Source organism: Elephas maximus, chromosome 3 (genome assembly GCF_024166365.1).
Source record: "Elephas maximus indicus isolate mEleMax1 chromosome 3, mEleMax1 primary haplotype, whole genome shotgun sequence".
NCBI classification, from domain to species: domain Eukaryota; kingdom Metazoa; phylum Chordata; class Mammalia; order Proboscidea; family Elephantidae; genus Elephas; species Elephas maximus.
In genome coordinates, this window is record NC_064821.1 from 40,549,475 (window position 1) to 40,565,931 (window position 16,457).

At 55.0% G+C, this 16,457-nt stretch overlaps 1 protein-coding gene across 1 annotated transcript; it reads left to right on the forward strand.

Moving 5' to 3' along the window:
• Positions 1-5,249: 5,249 nt before the first annotated feature.
• On the forward strand, positions 5,250-15,756 carry GABRD (gamma-aminobutyric acid type A receptor subunit delta). Its single transcript, XM_049877646.1, has 9 exons — positions 5,250-5,338; positions 10,696-10,808; positions 11,139-11,206; positions 11,306-11,526; positions 12,446-12,528; positions 12,947-13,084; positions 13,855-14,010; positions 14,294-14,505; positions 14,851-15,756. The coding sequence occupies exons 1-9, from the start codon at positions 5,271-5,273 to the stop codon at positions 15,139-15,141; spliced, it is 1,350 nt and encodes a 449-aa protein (XP_049733603.1). The 5' UTR covers positions 5,250-5,270; the 3' UTR covers positions 15,142-15,756.
• Positions 15,757-16,457: the final 701 nt, after the last annotated feature.

Consider the following 16,457-nt stretch of genomic DNA (forward strand, 5'->3'; position numbering starts at 1 on the left):
TCCCCGTTCCCTATGACTCACTTCTACTTCCCAGAGCTGTCCTGCTGCTGCAGGGCTGCTGCGATGAATTCAGGCCAGCTCGCTACCCAACCTTGGACCTGGTGCCATCCCCTCCCATAAGCTGCAAGCACCCAGCAAAGTGACTGTCCAAAATAGTGCAAAAAAAGGCTGCAGGCTAATGATCTAAATAACTAAGTCAGTCAGCAGACCAGGCTTTTGTTGTTTTCCAGATGCCCTTAGGGCCTGGCCATCCAGGGGAGTGTGGAGCCAGTGACTCCCAGGGGTTAACTAAGGTGCTGTGCTTCCATACCTTCCAGGGCCAAATGCCTGTGTGTCCTGCTCAGTGCCATATGGGGAGAGCTTGACACCTCCTCACACTACACAGAGGAGGGAGGAAGCAGCAGCTATTGCCATAGCACCTAACCAAGGGCTCCGAGTGGATCCTACCTGACAGAGAAGCCACAGCTTTGCACATCAGATGAGCAAGCAGGGGGAGATTCGGAGGAATTAACTACACCAGCAGGGAACAAGTAAGAAACCCCCCGGTGGTGCAGTGGTTAAGGCACTCGACTGCTAACTGAAAGGTCAGCGGTTTGAAACCATCAGCAGTTCTACAGGAGAAAGATGTAGCAGTCTGCTTCCATAGAGATTTACAGCCTTGGAAACCCCATGGGGTCACTGTGAGTCAGAATCGACTTGACGGCAGTGGGTTTGGGTTTGACAGGGAACAATTGCCTTGGGTATGAAGTTAGAGTTAACAGTTCATTACCATTCCGGTGATCCAGTACCAGAGCCTTGAACTCTATCCTCTCAGCAGTGCAAAGACAAGGAGGGAATTGCTCAGGTGTCTCCTTGGGAACACAGACCTCATCTAGAATGGAAGGCCTTTGGTTCACAGAGACCCTTGTTACTGATTGTGGAACAGTTTTACCAAAATTGCACTTGGAGGGTAGAGTTCTCCCAAAACCAGTAACAAGAGTAGAATAACATGGGAATAGCCTACCCGTCTGTCAGCTTGTTGTACTGTGGTGGCTTGTGTGTTGCTGTGATGCCGGAAGCTATGCCGCCGGTATTGCAAATACCATCAGCCCACTCATAGTGGACATGTTTCAGCAGAGCTTCCAGAATAAGACGAACTAAGAATAAAGGCCTGGCTATCTACTTCCAAAAGTTAGCCAATAAAAACCTTATGGATCACAACAGAACATTATCTAATGTAGTGTGGAAGATGAGCCCTTCAGGTTGGAAGGCAACAATGGACTCAGTAATGCTGGCAATCTGGAGGATGGCACAAGAACAGGCAGAGTTTCATTCTGTTGTATGTGGGGTCACCATGAGTTGGAGCTGACTTGAGGCAACAAGCAACAACCTACAGTATTTTCCAGAGAAGGAAGATAGCCTGAGAACCTGCATGTTAAAGACTTGTTTTTAATAACAACATGGTATTATTATTAAGGACATTGAGACTTTTTTTTATTGTGCTTTAAGTGAAAGTTTACAATTCAAGTCAGTTTTTTCCTACAAAAACTTATACACACATTGTTATATGGCTCTAGTTCCCCTACAATGTGATAGCACACTCCTTCTCTCCACCCTGTATTTCCCGTGTCCATTCAACCAGCTCCTGTCCCCCTCTGCCTTCTCATCTCGCCTTCAGATAGGAGCTGCCCACATAGTCTCATGTGTCTACTTGAGCTAAGAAGCACACTCCTCACCAGGATCATTTTATGTCTTATAGTCCAGCCTCATCTTTGTCTGAGAAATTGGCTTTGGGAATGGTTTTAGTTTTGGGCTAACAGAGAGCCTGGGGGACGTGACCTCTAGGGTCCCTTCAGGCTCAGTCAGACCATTAAGTTGAGACTCTTTTTGACAGAGTTTAGAGTCGGGGATTTCTGATACCAAGGATAAAGATCCTCTACTTTCACCCTCTCATTTTGTAAATGAAGAAAACCAAATCAAACTAAATCCATTGCTGTCAAGTCAATTCTGAGTCATGATGGCACCAGGTATTACAAACTAAAGTTACACTCCATATGGTTTTCTTGGTTGTAATCTTTATGGAAGCAGATTGCCAGGCCTTTCTTCTGCGGCACAACCACTGGGAGGGCTTGAATCACCAAATTTCTAGTTAGTAGACAAGCACATACTGTTTGTGTTACCCAGAGACCTGAAGAAAACAAGGCCCAAGAGAAATTACTGCCCTGAGGGCACCAGGCAGCGGGGCATGGCTGGGACTAGCACCGAGACCTCCTGACCCAAGGAGCATTTCTATATCCTCAAGGGGAGGAGCGAAGGTGTGCGGTCTTCATTTATAGGTGAGGAAGCTGCTAGAGAGTGGAGCTTGTCTTACCTGGTGGCAGACCACAATGGATTGGGATCGAGGTTCTGATTTCTGGCCCCTCAGGTGGGGCTGCTCCTGAATTGGCCCGCTCTAGGGTGGCTGGAGCTTCTCTGGGGAGAGCCAAAGGTTAGGACAGGAACACCTGACTGATTATGTATTGGTGGAATGTGACCGACGTTCAGAAATGGCGACAAACCAATTTTCAAAAAGCATGAAGATTCCCGTTCTTTGGATCCAAACTGAAACACCAATTAAGGACAATACAGAACAAATGTGAAACATGCAGAGAATTTAAGTTTAGTAAAGTATCTCAGCCAGAAAGCTCCTCAGAAGCGAGGATGGCAAGACTTGGTCTCACATACTTTGGATATATTATCAGGAGGGACCAGTCCCTGGAGAAGAGCATCATGCTTGCTAGACCGGAGGATCAGCAAAAAAGAAGACCCTCAACAAGACGGATTGACACAGTGGCTGCAACAATGGGCTCAAGCATAACAACGGTTGTGAGGATGGCACAGGACAGGGCAGTGTTTCGTTCTCTTGTACATAGGGTCGCTATGAGTTGGAACCAACTCGACAATAGCACTTAACAACAAACAACAAGCTATCTCAGCCATTCTGGAGAGGGGCTGCTGGTAGAAAATCCATGAATGATGGAAACTACTCTGAGTCTAAAGTGTCTGCAGACAAATTATTTGCCTCCTTGTCTGTCCTGGCTTTGAAACATGCTGCCTCTAGGGCTTAAGGAAGAAGAGGCCATTTGATGCCACCAGACACTGAATCTATGGCCGTGCCTGTCCTGTTAACCCATAGTCTACTCAATAGCGCACACCTGCAGTGAAGGTTTAATATTGATTTCATGTGTTGGAAAATAGAGGAGAGAGTGGAGAAAATAGCAGTAGAGCCTGGTACATCCTGGACAGATAGAATCAAGCGCTTCAAGCTCAACAATATTTCTCAGAGGACACCAGCACCTAGATCTTCTTGGCTATTATTGAAAGGAGTGTAATAGCAGTGGTGGTTTAGTGGTAGAATTTTTGCCTTCCATGTGGGAGACCCGGCTCAATTCCCAGGCAATGTACCTCGTGGGCAGCCACCGCTCATTTGTCAGTAGAGGCTTGTGTGTTGCTAGGATGCTGAACAGGTTTCAACAGAGCTTCCAGGCTAAGACGGACTAGAAAGGAAGGTCTGGCGATCTCCTTCCAGAAATCAGCAGCGAAAACCCTATGGATCACAAAGGTCCCAACTGAAACCGATCATGGGGATGGTGCAGGACCGACAAGAACTAGTTTCATTCTGTCGTGCATGGCGTTGCCAATGAGTCAGGGTCGCAGCTAGTAACAAATGAATCCAGCTACAGTCCTGGGATGGATGCCTGGACCAGTGGCTCTGAAGCTGAGAACTGAAAGGTTGAGCACTGTGTCTGTTTCCTGAGACAGTAAAGGAGGCAGTGGCCCAATCGTTTGGAGACTCTGTGCCTGTATATTTCCTACATTTATTAAAAACAAACAAACAAACAACCTGCTGTTGTCAAGCCTATCCCGACTCATGGCGACCCTACAGGACAGAGTAGAACTGCCCCATAGGGTTTCCAAGGGATGGCTGGCAAATTTTGAACTGCAGATCTGTCGGTTAGCAGCTGAGTTGTTAATCACTGCACCACCAGGGCTCCTCATTTATTAAGCCCCTATTATATACCAAGGAGCCCTAGTGGTTCAGTGGTTCAGCCCTTGGCAGCTATAGCCAAAAGGCCTGTGGTTCAAACCCACAAGCGGCTCTCCAGGAGAAAGATGTGGCAATCTGCTGCCATAAAGATGACATCCTTGGAAACCCTATGGGGGCAGTTCTACTCTGTCCTATACGGTCGCTATGAGTCGGAATCAACCTGATAGCAACAGGTTTTTTATTATATATCAGAGGCTGTTAGACACGAGAGGCACTAAGAAGAACCAGGCGGACCAGACTCCTGTCACATGATGCCTGCCCTGACACTTACGGTTCTTACCCAGCCAGAGCTCTGGGCGCTTTTTCAGGGATTAGCCCTCACTCTCCCAGCAAGCCTGCGTGGGCGGCAGGGACAAATGAGAGTGAGGAGACGGCCTAGAGACAAAAAACGGCTTGCCTAGGAGCAGATTCAGACCCCAAACCTGTGAAGAGATTGAGGTCAGCGCTTTCATTTCAAAGGGACCGGCTGTAGGCAGGAGGACGTTTTCAACAGACTTGATGGCGTTTTGTGGAACGCAGTCTGCCTCTGAGGCAGACAGCTGAAACCTGTCCCCTCTTCTCCTGGCACTCAGGCTGAGCCGGAAGCTCCTGCAGCCCTTTCCGCGCTTCCCTCCTCCTGCCCTGGTGGGTCGGTTACCCAGCCGTCCTAGGGGCTTTAGCCCACATCCGCACCTTTGCACCTATTTGTGTTTTCAGGAGTTCAGTTTATGTTGTCATCTAGTCTCAGGAATCCAGGAGTAAATAAATGAGGCTAAACGATGAGTAAAGTTTGTGATCAGCTCCTTGAGGAAAACTGCTGCAGAACTTTATTTTCAAAAGAATTTTAAAAGAGCAGCGGTAAAGAGCTCCGCTGCTAACCAAAAGGTCGGCAGTTTGAATCCACCAGCCGGATGCTCCTTGGAAGCTATATGGGGCGGTTCTACTCTGTCCAATAGGGTCGCTATGAGTCGGAATCCACTGGACCGTTTGGTCTTGGGATTTTGGTTACCCTCTTAGCTCTGGCCGGGGGTGGGGCAGTGCGACTGGGGGCGGGGCGGTCCTGTTAGGGGGCGGGCTTCGCGCTCCGCCCGCCCCTCGCGCCCATGCGCGCTCCGGCCCCGCCCGCTTGTGCCTCCGCCGCCGCGAAGCAACTTTGCCTGCGCGCGGTGGGCGCGGACCCTGGCACCGCCCGCCCTGTCCCACGCGGAGCCCGCCCGCCAAGGCCATGGCTACGCTGGCCTGGCTGCTGCCTCCGCTCCTGCTGCTCTGCGCCCAGCAGCAACGCGGCACCAGGTGAGCGATCGCCCCCGGCGCCGGGTGCGCGCTGCTGGGGCTGGTCGGGGCGGGAAGCGTCCCCAGTCCGTGAGGGGCCCTCGGGGTCCCGCTTCGGCAGAAACCGAGCTGCTGGGCACCTCCATAGCCCGGGCGCGAACCGCGGGCACCCGGACCCCTACCCCGGGTCTCCTCCCGCGCAACCTCCTCTCCAACTCGCTGCTACGCTGCTGTCGGCTTGCGGGACGTGGCGACCCACGCGCTGGCCACCCCCACCGCCCCTGGTCGCTGTCCGCGTCCCGGTGCTGAACGCGGATGCCACCGGGCGAGAAGGACGTCGGAGAGGCTGTGCTACCGCTACCATTCTCCCGTTGCCCGGGGCACCCGGCGCCGTTCCTGCCCTGGCTTCGTCCCTGCCCTGGCTGGTGCCCTTCCAGGCGCGGAGCTGAGCGCTCAGCGTGGCACGAGCTGGAGGCAGGAAGAATGGATCATGAGAACACGGGGGAGGCTGCTCCCTCTCGGATGGGAGCCGAGCTACACAAATGCGCTTCCAGGGCAGCCAGCGGGCCTGGGATTAGACCCAGGAAAGCATATCCTAACGGCTGGGCATAGTTGTTTGAGAGTGCCGGGCTTAGGAAGGCAGGCCTCCTTCAGGATATTTCAGGTGGTGTAGACTGAGCCCCCAAGTAAGAAGGTAGGAAGCCAGCCTGGTGCCCCTCGGAGAGAAGGGGAGAGCCTGCCTCCGCAGAGAAGGAAGAGGCAAAGGAGAAAGGTCCCCAGCTGGGTTCCCTTCCCCCACTTGCAGTGGCCAGCAGGGTCCCAGCCCCTTTCTCCTCTCTGAGGACCTGAAACAGGTTCCCAGGTTGCCCTGGTGTCCAGGTACCAGCACTAAGCCTGGCCTTCTCCCACGAGAGCCGTGAAAGTCAGCGAGGAATCTTTTGGAAACTGTCTCAGTGCAGGAGCAACCAAAAATCCAGAGCAAAGACAGGCGTCCAGCTTCCCAGACCTCGCGGTCGATGTCTAGGAACCGAGTCATTGTACAACAGCCAGTGTTTTGGCTGTAGACATTCAGTCGGCCTGTAGTGTGGGAGAGGGCATTTTTCTCCCTCTCTCTGGGTGGGTGTCAGAAGCTGAAAGCCCTGGGGCTGGCTGCAGACATAGCCATGGTCTGAGACCACAGGCACCACATTGCCCATGAGCTTATGAGTGGCAGCCCTGTCCTCAGAAGAGCTGGGCCTTCTTATCAACTCCATGGGCCCTCTTCCAGAAGGGCAAAGAGACCCAGGTATGGTGTAGATGTAAAGGCTGGAAGCACTAGGGTACGCTGTCAGCTCACATTAGGTAGTGTACCTTAGCTGAGATTCTGAAACTCAAGCAGCTCTGAAACCCCAAAGTTGTAGCCTAAGTTTGGCACTAAAGCTCATTTGGAATCAAACCTGCCCCGAGCTCAGGTGAGGCTATTGATCTTACTTCTGGTGGCTATTTATACATTCCTTGCTTTGAAATCCTCCAGACCCACCAGCTCTGCATATGTACCATATTACCTTTTGAAAATCTGAAAAGTTCAGAATTCTAGACTTTGTTTGGCTCCAGGGATGCTGAGCAGAGGTTTCATGCCTGTTCACTGGTTCAAGACAGCTGGAGATGCCAGCCCAGGCCACAGTTAGCCCCTGAGAGGGGCGTGCCATGGGGGAGGTGTCTTGGATGGGAACGGGTGCTTTCAAAGCTACCAAAACCAAAAAACCAAACCCAGTGCTGTCGAGTTGATTCTTCATAGCTACAGTGCTGCTACATTCCCATCTCCTGTTCTGATGAGAACAGCTCCCATCCTGCTACACTTCAAAGGCTATCATTTGCCATGATTCCTGATGATGCACATGTGATGAGTTCCGACCCTCGGGGCTGGGCTAACCTCCTGCTCATGACTTGACCCTGCAGCTCCGAGGATGGTGTGGGTCTGAGGAACAGCCCTTGAGGGAGGGCGGTCAGCCTTAGCATGGTGCTGCCCATTTGGGACATCCCCTCCCATCACCTTGTGTCCCTCCATTCCAGGGCCCAGAAGGAAACCGTCCCCCCTTCCCTCAGCCTCCAGGTCCTCATCCCTGAAGTGATCTTGCCTCATTATGGGGAAGACTTCAAGACAACTGAAAGCCCCTTTTGGAACTAACGGGGGGTCCTGTTCCAGCCCTCACTCTTTAGTCCAGATTCCAGTGGGTCCTAGTGGGAAGAGCTTGGTGGGACTAAGGTGGGATAGCGGCATAGGTGGGGATGCACAATGAGGCAGGGCTGCACCATGCAGAGTTTGCAGGTCCACCAGAGCTACCCTCCCTTAGTCTGAAGGTCTGTGTGCACAATGGGCATGCGTTGCCAGCTTTGTGCCGAGTGGGGGCCCCCAGGATGCTGGTAACCCGGCTCCCTGCCCCTGCACGCTGCTGCAGTTCCCTCTTTGCCTTGGCAACTGAGATGCTGGAGCGGCTTTCGTTACTGTTCACATACCTGTCAGGAATACGTGGGCTGTGTGTGGACTGAGGCAAGCTCCTGATGGGGGGCACTGCCTCATCCAACTGCCTCTGCCTTCCCTGTCTGTCCCTAGGGGTGGGTTTGCTTCTCAGTGGGGCCAGGAGAGGCAGGGAGGCCTGAGGTCCATGGGGCAGCCCAAGATGAAGACCCTGGTGTTTGCGGCCTGCTTTGCTCCATGAGTTTGAATTCCTGAACCCAAGCCTTTCTGTTCATCTCTCTGAAGGACACCCCAGTCCTAGGCCATGGTCAGCTCCCGAACCATCAGATGAAATCTCTGCTCCCTTCTGGGTTCTCCGCATGAGGGGTCTGTACCCTCCCCCCACTCATTGCCTCTGCCAACCCTGCCTATACTGAGCAGGGGGAAAAAAGGGGGGCCATCCAGAATTCAGAGTTGTGCATGTAGCATACCCCCTTGTGCTTTGGCCCTTCCCTCCCCCCACCCACCCCGTTCCCAGCTGGAAAAACGACCCCACTGTCCTAGGTGAGAAGAGGTATCGTGGGAGGGAGAAGCTTCCCTTCTGAGCAAGCTCCCTATGACCTGGAGACAGTGAGGGTTGGAAAGTCTCCTGGCCTTTTGCCATCTTAAGGGTCGCCTCATGGTGGGAGTGGGGGGCCAGGGCTGGTCTTGCTTTCATGCCCCTGAGTAGGCTGGGGACTGGGCAAAGGGGAAGGTGTGTCTGCATGCACCCCCTACCCCCGCTGGTGAGAGACAAACTCAGGAAGGACAGCATCCAGGCCACTACCCCTGCTGCAAGATGGCAGCTTGACTGATCCAAAAGAAAGCTAATTCAAATCCCTTTACACTTGACCTTGAGGGTGACCTCATTTGCCTTTTTAATTATGCTTCAACTGGAGCCAGTACTAAATTAATTCCCTTTTATGCTTTGTATCAAAGCACCTGCCCTGCCCCCAGCCCTGTACCAGGCTGTCACTGAGAAGGACCAGAGGCAAGCAGTGTCTGCCCATTTGGAATAGAGCACAGACCTGGAGGCCTTGTCCAAAGTCACTCCTTCTGCCTGTGGTGATGTGCCAAAGTGGCCATACAGGGTCAATGAGTGGTTTTCAAAATTTCATTAACTAGGGCATTTTGGGGAACCCTGGTGGCATAGTGGTTAAGAGCTACACCTGCTAACTAAAAGGTTGGCAGTTCAAATCCACCAAGTGCTCCTTGGAAACACTATGGGGTAGTTCTACTCTGTCCTATAGAGTCGCTATGAGTCGGAATTGACTCAACGACAATAGGTCTGGTTTTTGGGTTTAGGGCACTTTTGCCTGGTGGCACACCAGTTAAGTACTTGGCTACTAATTGAAAGGCTGGCAGTTCAAACCCACACATTGGTTTCATAGGAGAAAGACTTGGTGATCTGCTTCCGTGAAGATTATAGCCCAGAAAACCCTGTACGGCAGTTCTACTTTGTCACATGAAGTCTTTATGTGTAGGAATCAACTTAGCAGCATACAATGCACACAGGGCATTTTTAACTCAAATTAAATCCTTTTCGAAAGGTCAGTGTATAAAATAGATAAAAGGAAGGCATCTCTGATTGAAAAGAGGATGGAGTCTGGAACCCCACCTGCTGTGCCTCCCTGAAAAAGCTTCTAGAACCCTCTCAAAGAGCGAAGTGTAAAGGGCACAAGCCCAGGCAGTCAGTGCTGAGAGACAGGAAGCCCGTATGTTCAGCTCTACTTGGGGCCACCACTCAGCTACTGAACTCATTACCACACCCCTTCAACCCACTCCTGCCCCAGTGTGCCTGCCTGGAGAAATGTCACTACAGTCCCCAGCTGCTTGAGGTGGAACCCCGAGGCCATCTTGGGGCCCCCTGCTCTGGTGCCTCTCCCAGGTGTGTCAGCCTCTCTCCATCCACTGTTCTGTCCAGACAAGTCCAGCGATGTCTTCCTGACTCCCAAAGCAGCTCCCACCCTGGCCCCTCCCAATCCTTCAGCCAGAATCATAGCTTCCAGGCATGGATTTAACCCAACTGCTCCTTGCCCAGAGCTCTCAGGGTCTCTTCATTGCCCTCAGACAGAGTTCACTGACTAATTGTGGCTACATGGCCCTTGGAGGATGAACAAATGAGTGAATGAATGAGTGAAGCATTAGGAGCAACTTCTTGGAGGAGGTGGGCCTGAAACTGAATCTTAAGGCAAGGCTTGGAGAAGCGATGGAAGGGAAGAGGTGGGTGGGGAGGGCCAGTGTGAGCAAGAGAGATGAGGGGAAAGGGGCAGAAAGGGTGACTGGGAGGAGGGGGGCAAGCTGAGCTGCTGGGAGCCCCTCTGGGTAGCCTCTGGGCACTCCTAGAGTCCCTGCCATGCACAGTAGCTCAGTGGCATGAGCAACCAGCGAGCACAGCCAGCAAGCGCGACTCCAGCTGCTCTGGAGTCAGCCTAAGCCGCAGAAGCTCCTGGGGACCTCTTCAGCAGGCCTGCGTCTTCCTAGGACTGGAACAGAGGCTGGAGCTGGATGCAGCTCACCCCAGTCCTTGGCCTGCCCTGGTCCTGGGGTGGGGCTAGCCCCTGTGGCCTTCCTCGTCCACTCCCGGCTGTCTGGTTAACACCTCTTTCCACACATTGCCTCCCACAGAAGGAGCTTCCAAAGGGAGCCACTGGAGGCCATTGGGTGGACTCTGTGCAACCCAAGGTGGCTTCTGCAGGGCTGGGTGGAGGGCCAGAGAGCTGAGCAGAAAGGGTGGGGAAAAGATGGGAAATCTTGGGCCCAATGCCCAACCTTGGGACTGACTCTGGTCCTGGTCTTGGGGGGTCCTCCTAGTGCCGCCCACCCGCCCTGACCATCCCCAAGAAAGGACAAAGCCCCTGGCTCCCTGCCTATCTGTGACCCATTCCCTTGTGTCCCCCAGAGCCGTGAATGACATTGGCGATTATGTTGGCTCCAACCTGGAAATCTCCTGGCTCCCCAACCTGGATGGCCTGGTGGAGGGCTATGCCCGGAACTTCCGGCCTGGCATCGGTGGTGAGTGAGGGGGAGGAGTGTGTCAGGCTCCAGTCATGCATCCTGTGGGCTCTGTGCTGGGAACAGGCCTGGCTGTCCTCTGCAGAATTTGTCAGACTTGCCAGAGGGTAGCCTCAGCCCTAGGCCCCCTTGGGGAGGCAGCCAGTAAGACAAATCCTTTCCAACAAAGATAGTACCCAGACCTCACTCTCCCCCTGCAAACTCCCTGCTGTTCCCTCCCAGCCCGTCATCCCTGGGCTCCCAGTGCAGAGCCTGACCTGGCTCCTGGGGTGGTGGGTGTCCAGCCCTAGTCCCAGCCTACTCAGACCCTGTTCCTTCTCCTCTTCTCAGGTCCCCCCGTGAATGTGGCGCTTGCCCTTGAGGTGGCCAGCATCGATCACATCTCAGAGGTGAACATGGTGCGTGGTGCCCCCTCCACCCCGCCCCCTGTTGTATGCTTTTGGGGCGAGCCGAGGGCTGACTGTCATCCTCCCCTCCCCTACTTGATCTCCCCACAGGAGTACACCATGACCATATTCCTGCACCAGAGCTGGCGGGACAGCAGGCTCTCCTACAGCCACACCAACGAGACGCTGGGTCTGGACAGCCGCTTTGTGGACCGCCTCTGGCTCCCAGACACTTTCATTGTCAATGCCAAGTCTGCCTGGTTCCATGATGTCACCGTGGAGAACAAGCTTATTCGGCTGCAGCCTGATGGGGTGATCCTATACAGCACCCGGTGAGACCCAGTGCCCCTTCCCACCTGACGAGGTGATCTTGTACAGCACCTGGTGAGCCCTAGGCCCCCCTCGGCTGCCCAACAGGGTGATCCTGTAAAGCACCTAGTGAGCCCCAGAGCCCCCGCTGCCTGAAAGGCAGTTCTGTACAGCACACGATGAGCCCTGGGGTTCCCACCCACTCACCTGTGGCCCACCACATCCAAATCCCTACTGGAGAAAACCGAACATGTGCTACAGGGAGCAGGATGGAATGGGTGCAGCCAAGGCATTTCTACCCCCCACCCCCCCTCGCCGGAGCGTTGGTTCCCGAGATCGCTAACTGGGAGCCGATAGACCTGGCTGTGTAGCCTTCGCAGTCCTTGCAAATGGAATTTGTGGCCAGCTTTAAAACACTAGAAGATTTTGCATGAAAACCTAGATCTTTTGCCTGTTTATAAAATCAGGACTCTGGGCAACACAGGGCCCATGCCTTGGCCCATCAGTGGAGGGGTGGGTGCAGCTTGTGGACCTGGTCCCTGGGGGCAGGGCCGGATGCTCCTGCTGGTACCTGCCCTTATAGCCCCCAACTTAGTCAAATGGTCAGGCATTTTGAAATATAGAGAAAATCAATGAAATCCAGTTCTTGGTAGCCCTAAAGACACACTCACAGATACCTATAAAGTTTTTCCCCAGATGTCTGGCAGCATACAGCTCAGGCCCCAAGCAGCTCCTGGCAAGTGGGCAGCCCCTCAGGGTTGGAGCAGAATGCTGGACTCCTCTGGGGCAGTTGGGGGGGGGCAGGGAGGGGTTGTGGCACTGGACAGGGGCTCCTTCAGGGTTGGAGCAGGGGAGTCTGGGCTCTCGGGGAAGGGGATACGGCACGGGGCGGACTAGCTGTCCTCACCAGCATGCAGGTGACTGGCCCCCTTCTCTTGGCAGAATCACCTCCACGGTAGCCTGTGACATGGACTTGGCCAAGTACCCCATGGATGAGCAGGAGTGCATGCTGGATTTGGAGAGTTGTAAGTCCTGGCCTGGGCCCAGGAGGGGAGGGGCTGCGTCCTGGGAGGCCAAGCTGGTTCCTCCGGTGACTGGTGTGGGCAGGCAAGACTCAGGTATGCACAGGGTGGGAGGGGAGCTGTTCAGCTCAGGACCTGGGCAAAGTCTGCCAGGCTCAAATGGCTGGGGGAGCCAGAAGGCCTGGAGCAGCCTGGGCTCCTCCCCCATCCTGGAAGAGCTGGGCTGTGGGTCCCAGACATGGCGGATGTCAATGTTGCTGTGGGGCTAAGTGTGGCAGCCCTTGGGGGGTCATTTAGCAGTGGGGTCCCCCACTCTTACCAGCACTCCTGGCCCCACCCACTTGCCCAGAGCCAAGCCCTGCCCTGGGCCCTCCGGGATGTGGGTGCTCTGTGCGTTGCCCAGCTGTGGGCTCTCCTACAGATGGCTACTCCTCTGAGGACATCGTCTACTACTGGTCGGAGAACCAGGAGCAGATCCACGGGCTGGACAAGCTGCAGCTGGCCCAGTTCACCATCACCAGTTTCCGCTTCACCACAGAACTGATGAACTTCAAGTCAGGTGAGGCCCCCGCCTGGGCAAGGCCTCTCCTGAGAGCCGGTTCTGGTTGTGCAGGGCCTCGTTGGCTCGGAATTCCCAAGGGTGTGGCTCCAAGGGCTGACTTGGGAATGGTGGGCATGGGCTGTGCACAGAGGAGGGGCTCAGGAGAGGCCTCATGGGGGTCCAGTTGTCACCATTACAGCCCCAGTCTCCTGTTGTTTCACGGGTGCTAGCAACGCTGTGGGTTTGAGGGGACCCAAAGGAATGGAGGGACTCTCTCAGCTCCAGGACCAGAGGATTCGGGAGTTAAGCCTCTTTGACTGCCTGTCCTCTGTCTCCCATCCCCTCCTGCCCCTGCTGCCCCATTCTGGAGTGGCTGAGCCCAGCCCTGGCTACTTCCTCGGGGTTTGGCTATATAGGGGTGGGGTGGGTTGTGGGAGATAGTGGTGGGGGCAGGTAGGAGAGGAAGGGTGAAGCTTCCCACCGTCTGGGACCCTGGGCCAGGTCAGCTGAAACAATGCATGATCTTCCTGTGCTCCTCTCACTGGGGGTGGGAGTTCTGTCACAAGGCCAAGGCAGGGGGGCTCCTGATCCATCAAGCTGAGTGGAGTGGTGGGGAAGGTGGGCTGTGGGGTCTTCCTTCACTCTGAGGCTTAAGGTGGACCCAAGTACCACCCCTCTGAGTTCTGTGACATGCAGTGGGGTGGGCGGGACAGGCACTGGGTCCTAATGGTGGGGGGGGGGGGTGCGGGAGAGGGCAGGTGCCAGGTCCTGATAATCCTCTCCCTCAGCTGGGCAGTTCCCGCGTCTCAGCCTGCGTTTCCACCTGCGGAGGAACCGGGGTGTCTATATCATCCAGTCCTACATGCCGTCCATCCTCCTGGTCGCCATGTCCTGGGTTTCCTTCTGGATTAGCCAGGCCGCAGTGCCCGCCAGGGTGTCTCTAGGTATGGGGGCCTCGCACCTCCTTCGAGGCTTCGGGAAAGGTGGTGGGACAGGGTGCTGGTGGAGGGTGCAAGCCAGGAGCAGAACTGGCTACCTGTGGGCTGTGAGCCCAGGCCTGGCACTCAGCCCCTCCTGCCATCCCTGGCCAGAGAAGCCTGAGCTGCATCTAGCGGGGTGGGGCCAGCAGACACCCCTTCTCTGGGGGTCAGGACCCTGCAGGGGATGTTGGGAGTGGGCGAGAGAAGATGGCAGGGGGCTGCAACTGAAGGGCACCCCCTTGTGCAGGCATCACCACGGTGCTGACGATGACCACGCTTATGGTCAGTGCCCGCTCCTCCCTCCCTCGGGCCTCAGCCATCAAAGCCCTGGACGTGTACTTCTGGATCTGCTATGTCTTCGTGTTTGCTGCCCTGGTGGAATATGCCTTTGCACACTTCAATGCCGACTACCGGAAGAAGCAGAAGGCCAAGGTCAAGGTCAAGGAACAGAAGGCCAAGGTGAGGCTGAGCCTAGGTGAGGCTGGGCTGGGCTGGCTTTCTTTGCATGTGGTCTCCAGGTCTGAGGACAGCACCTCCACTGGCTGGCCTGGCAGGTGGTGGGCAACATTACTGGGTGCCACTTAATTTTTCCCGGGCTCAACTTGGGGACACCTCTGCCAGCTGGCTGAGGGTTCACTGCCAGGCCCTGAGCTCCTGGACCGCAGGTTCCTACTGGCTGGAGTGGGGTCCTTAATGGGAGGTCCTCGGTGGGGGATTCTCCGTGCAGGTCCTCAGTGGGAGACCTATCCCCAGGGCCAGGAGCTGTGACAGGCTCAGCCCTGCTTGCCCCTCTGCCTCTCACAGATCGACGTGAAGAATGCCATCGTGCTGTTCTCCCTGTCTGCGGCTGGTGTCAACCAGGGGCTGGCCATCTCCAACAGACAGGGCCGCACCCCCGGGAACCTTATGGGCTCTTACCGCTCTGCGGAGGTAGAGATGGGTGAGACCAGGAGGCAAGAGGGGCCCCGCTCAGGCGGTGTGCGGGTGCTCTTCAAACCCATCGACGCAGACACCATCGACATATATGCCCGCGCTGTGTTCCCGGCGGCCTTCGCAGCAGTCAATGTCATCTACTGGGCGGCCTACACCATGTGAAGGAGCTGGTCCTTCGAGGGGAGCGGCGCTTTGAGGGGGACATGGGCACTCCTGGGAGAAAGGCCCTTGAATCAGCCAGCCTGCTCCATGCATTTCAAAGTGGGGTGATGGCAGGCCAAAGACAGGCAGAGAGCCTTGACCCCCAGCCCTCCAGGCTTGATCCTTGGCTCCCACCTCCATCCTGAAGACTGACTCCTCCACAGGCGTCTCGTGCAGTTGGAGCGAGACAGGGTGCAGCAGAGCCCCTGGTCTGCCCAGTTCTTCCTGACCTGGCCAAGTGAGGCAGGCCACCAGACCCTGGGAGGATCTGGGGTTTTAGACTCAGAAAATGACACAGATCTTAGGGTTCCGTGACTTGTTTTGTCTTCAGCTGTGTTCATTACTGTTGTCCTGGATGGAATGGTGACAAGGAGCAGCTCTGAGGGCTCTTGGGTCCCTGCATGAAATAAAGCCCAGGGCATGGCTGACAGTCACCCTTCATCTCCGAGGCAGCAAGGGGCCCCTCCCCCATGCCTGGAGCCTCTGCCCACCCCTTTGGAGGGCTCTCATCCCCCACCCCTGCTGAGTGGCAGCATGTGAACCAGGGGCAGTCCATGGAAGCCCCAGGGCTGAACAGGGTCCCAAGATAAGGAGAGAAGGTTGTCCAATGCCAGGAGCTGGGGAGGGAAGTCTCTGGAAAGTGTGTCTTAGTCTCTGGGGCTGATGTAACAGAATTCAGCAAACTGGGTGGCTTATCGGAACAGGAATTTATTCTTTCACAGTTCTGAAGGGTGGGAGTCTGAATTCCGGGTGTTGGTGGGGCTGTGCTCTCTCTATCTGCTGTAGAAGAAGATCCTTCTTTGTCTCTCCCAGCTTCTGGTGGCCCCAGGCGTTCCTTGGCTTATAGATGTAACTACTTCTGTCTTCACATGGCTGTCTTCCCTCCGTCTGTCTCTATCTCTGAGTCTCTTCTCTTTATAAGCACATCACTCAGATGGGATTAGGACCCACCCTACTGTAGTATGACCTCATGTTAATTTAACCGATGACACCCTGAAGACCCTATTTCCAAACAGGGTCATGTTCACAGGTATTGGGGTCAGGACTTCAACACATCTTTTTGGGGAACACGAGGCAGCCCATAGGAGAGAAGAGCCAGCCTTCACGCATTGTCTTGTGTTGCTTCTACAACTGGCCTTCAATGGGCCCATTTCTCAGATGAGGTACAGGTCCAGACATGTGCTTTACACCCTCCTCATACACAGGGCAGAGGTAGGGCTCGTATCTGAGCCCAGGGCCAGCTGATCCAAACCCCATGGCCTTCCTGAAGCCCTGTA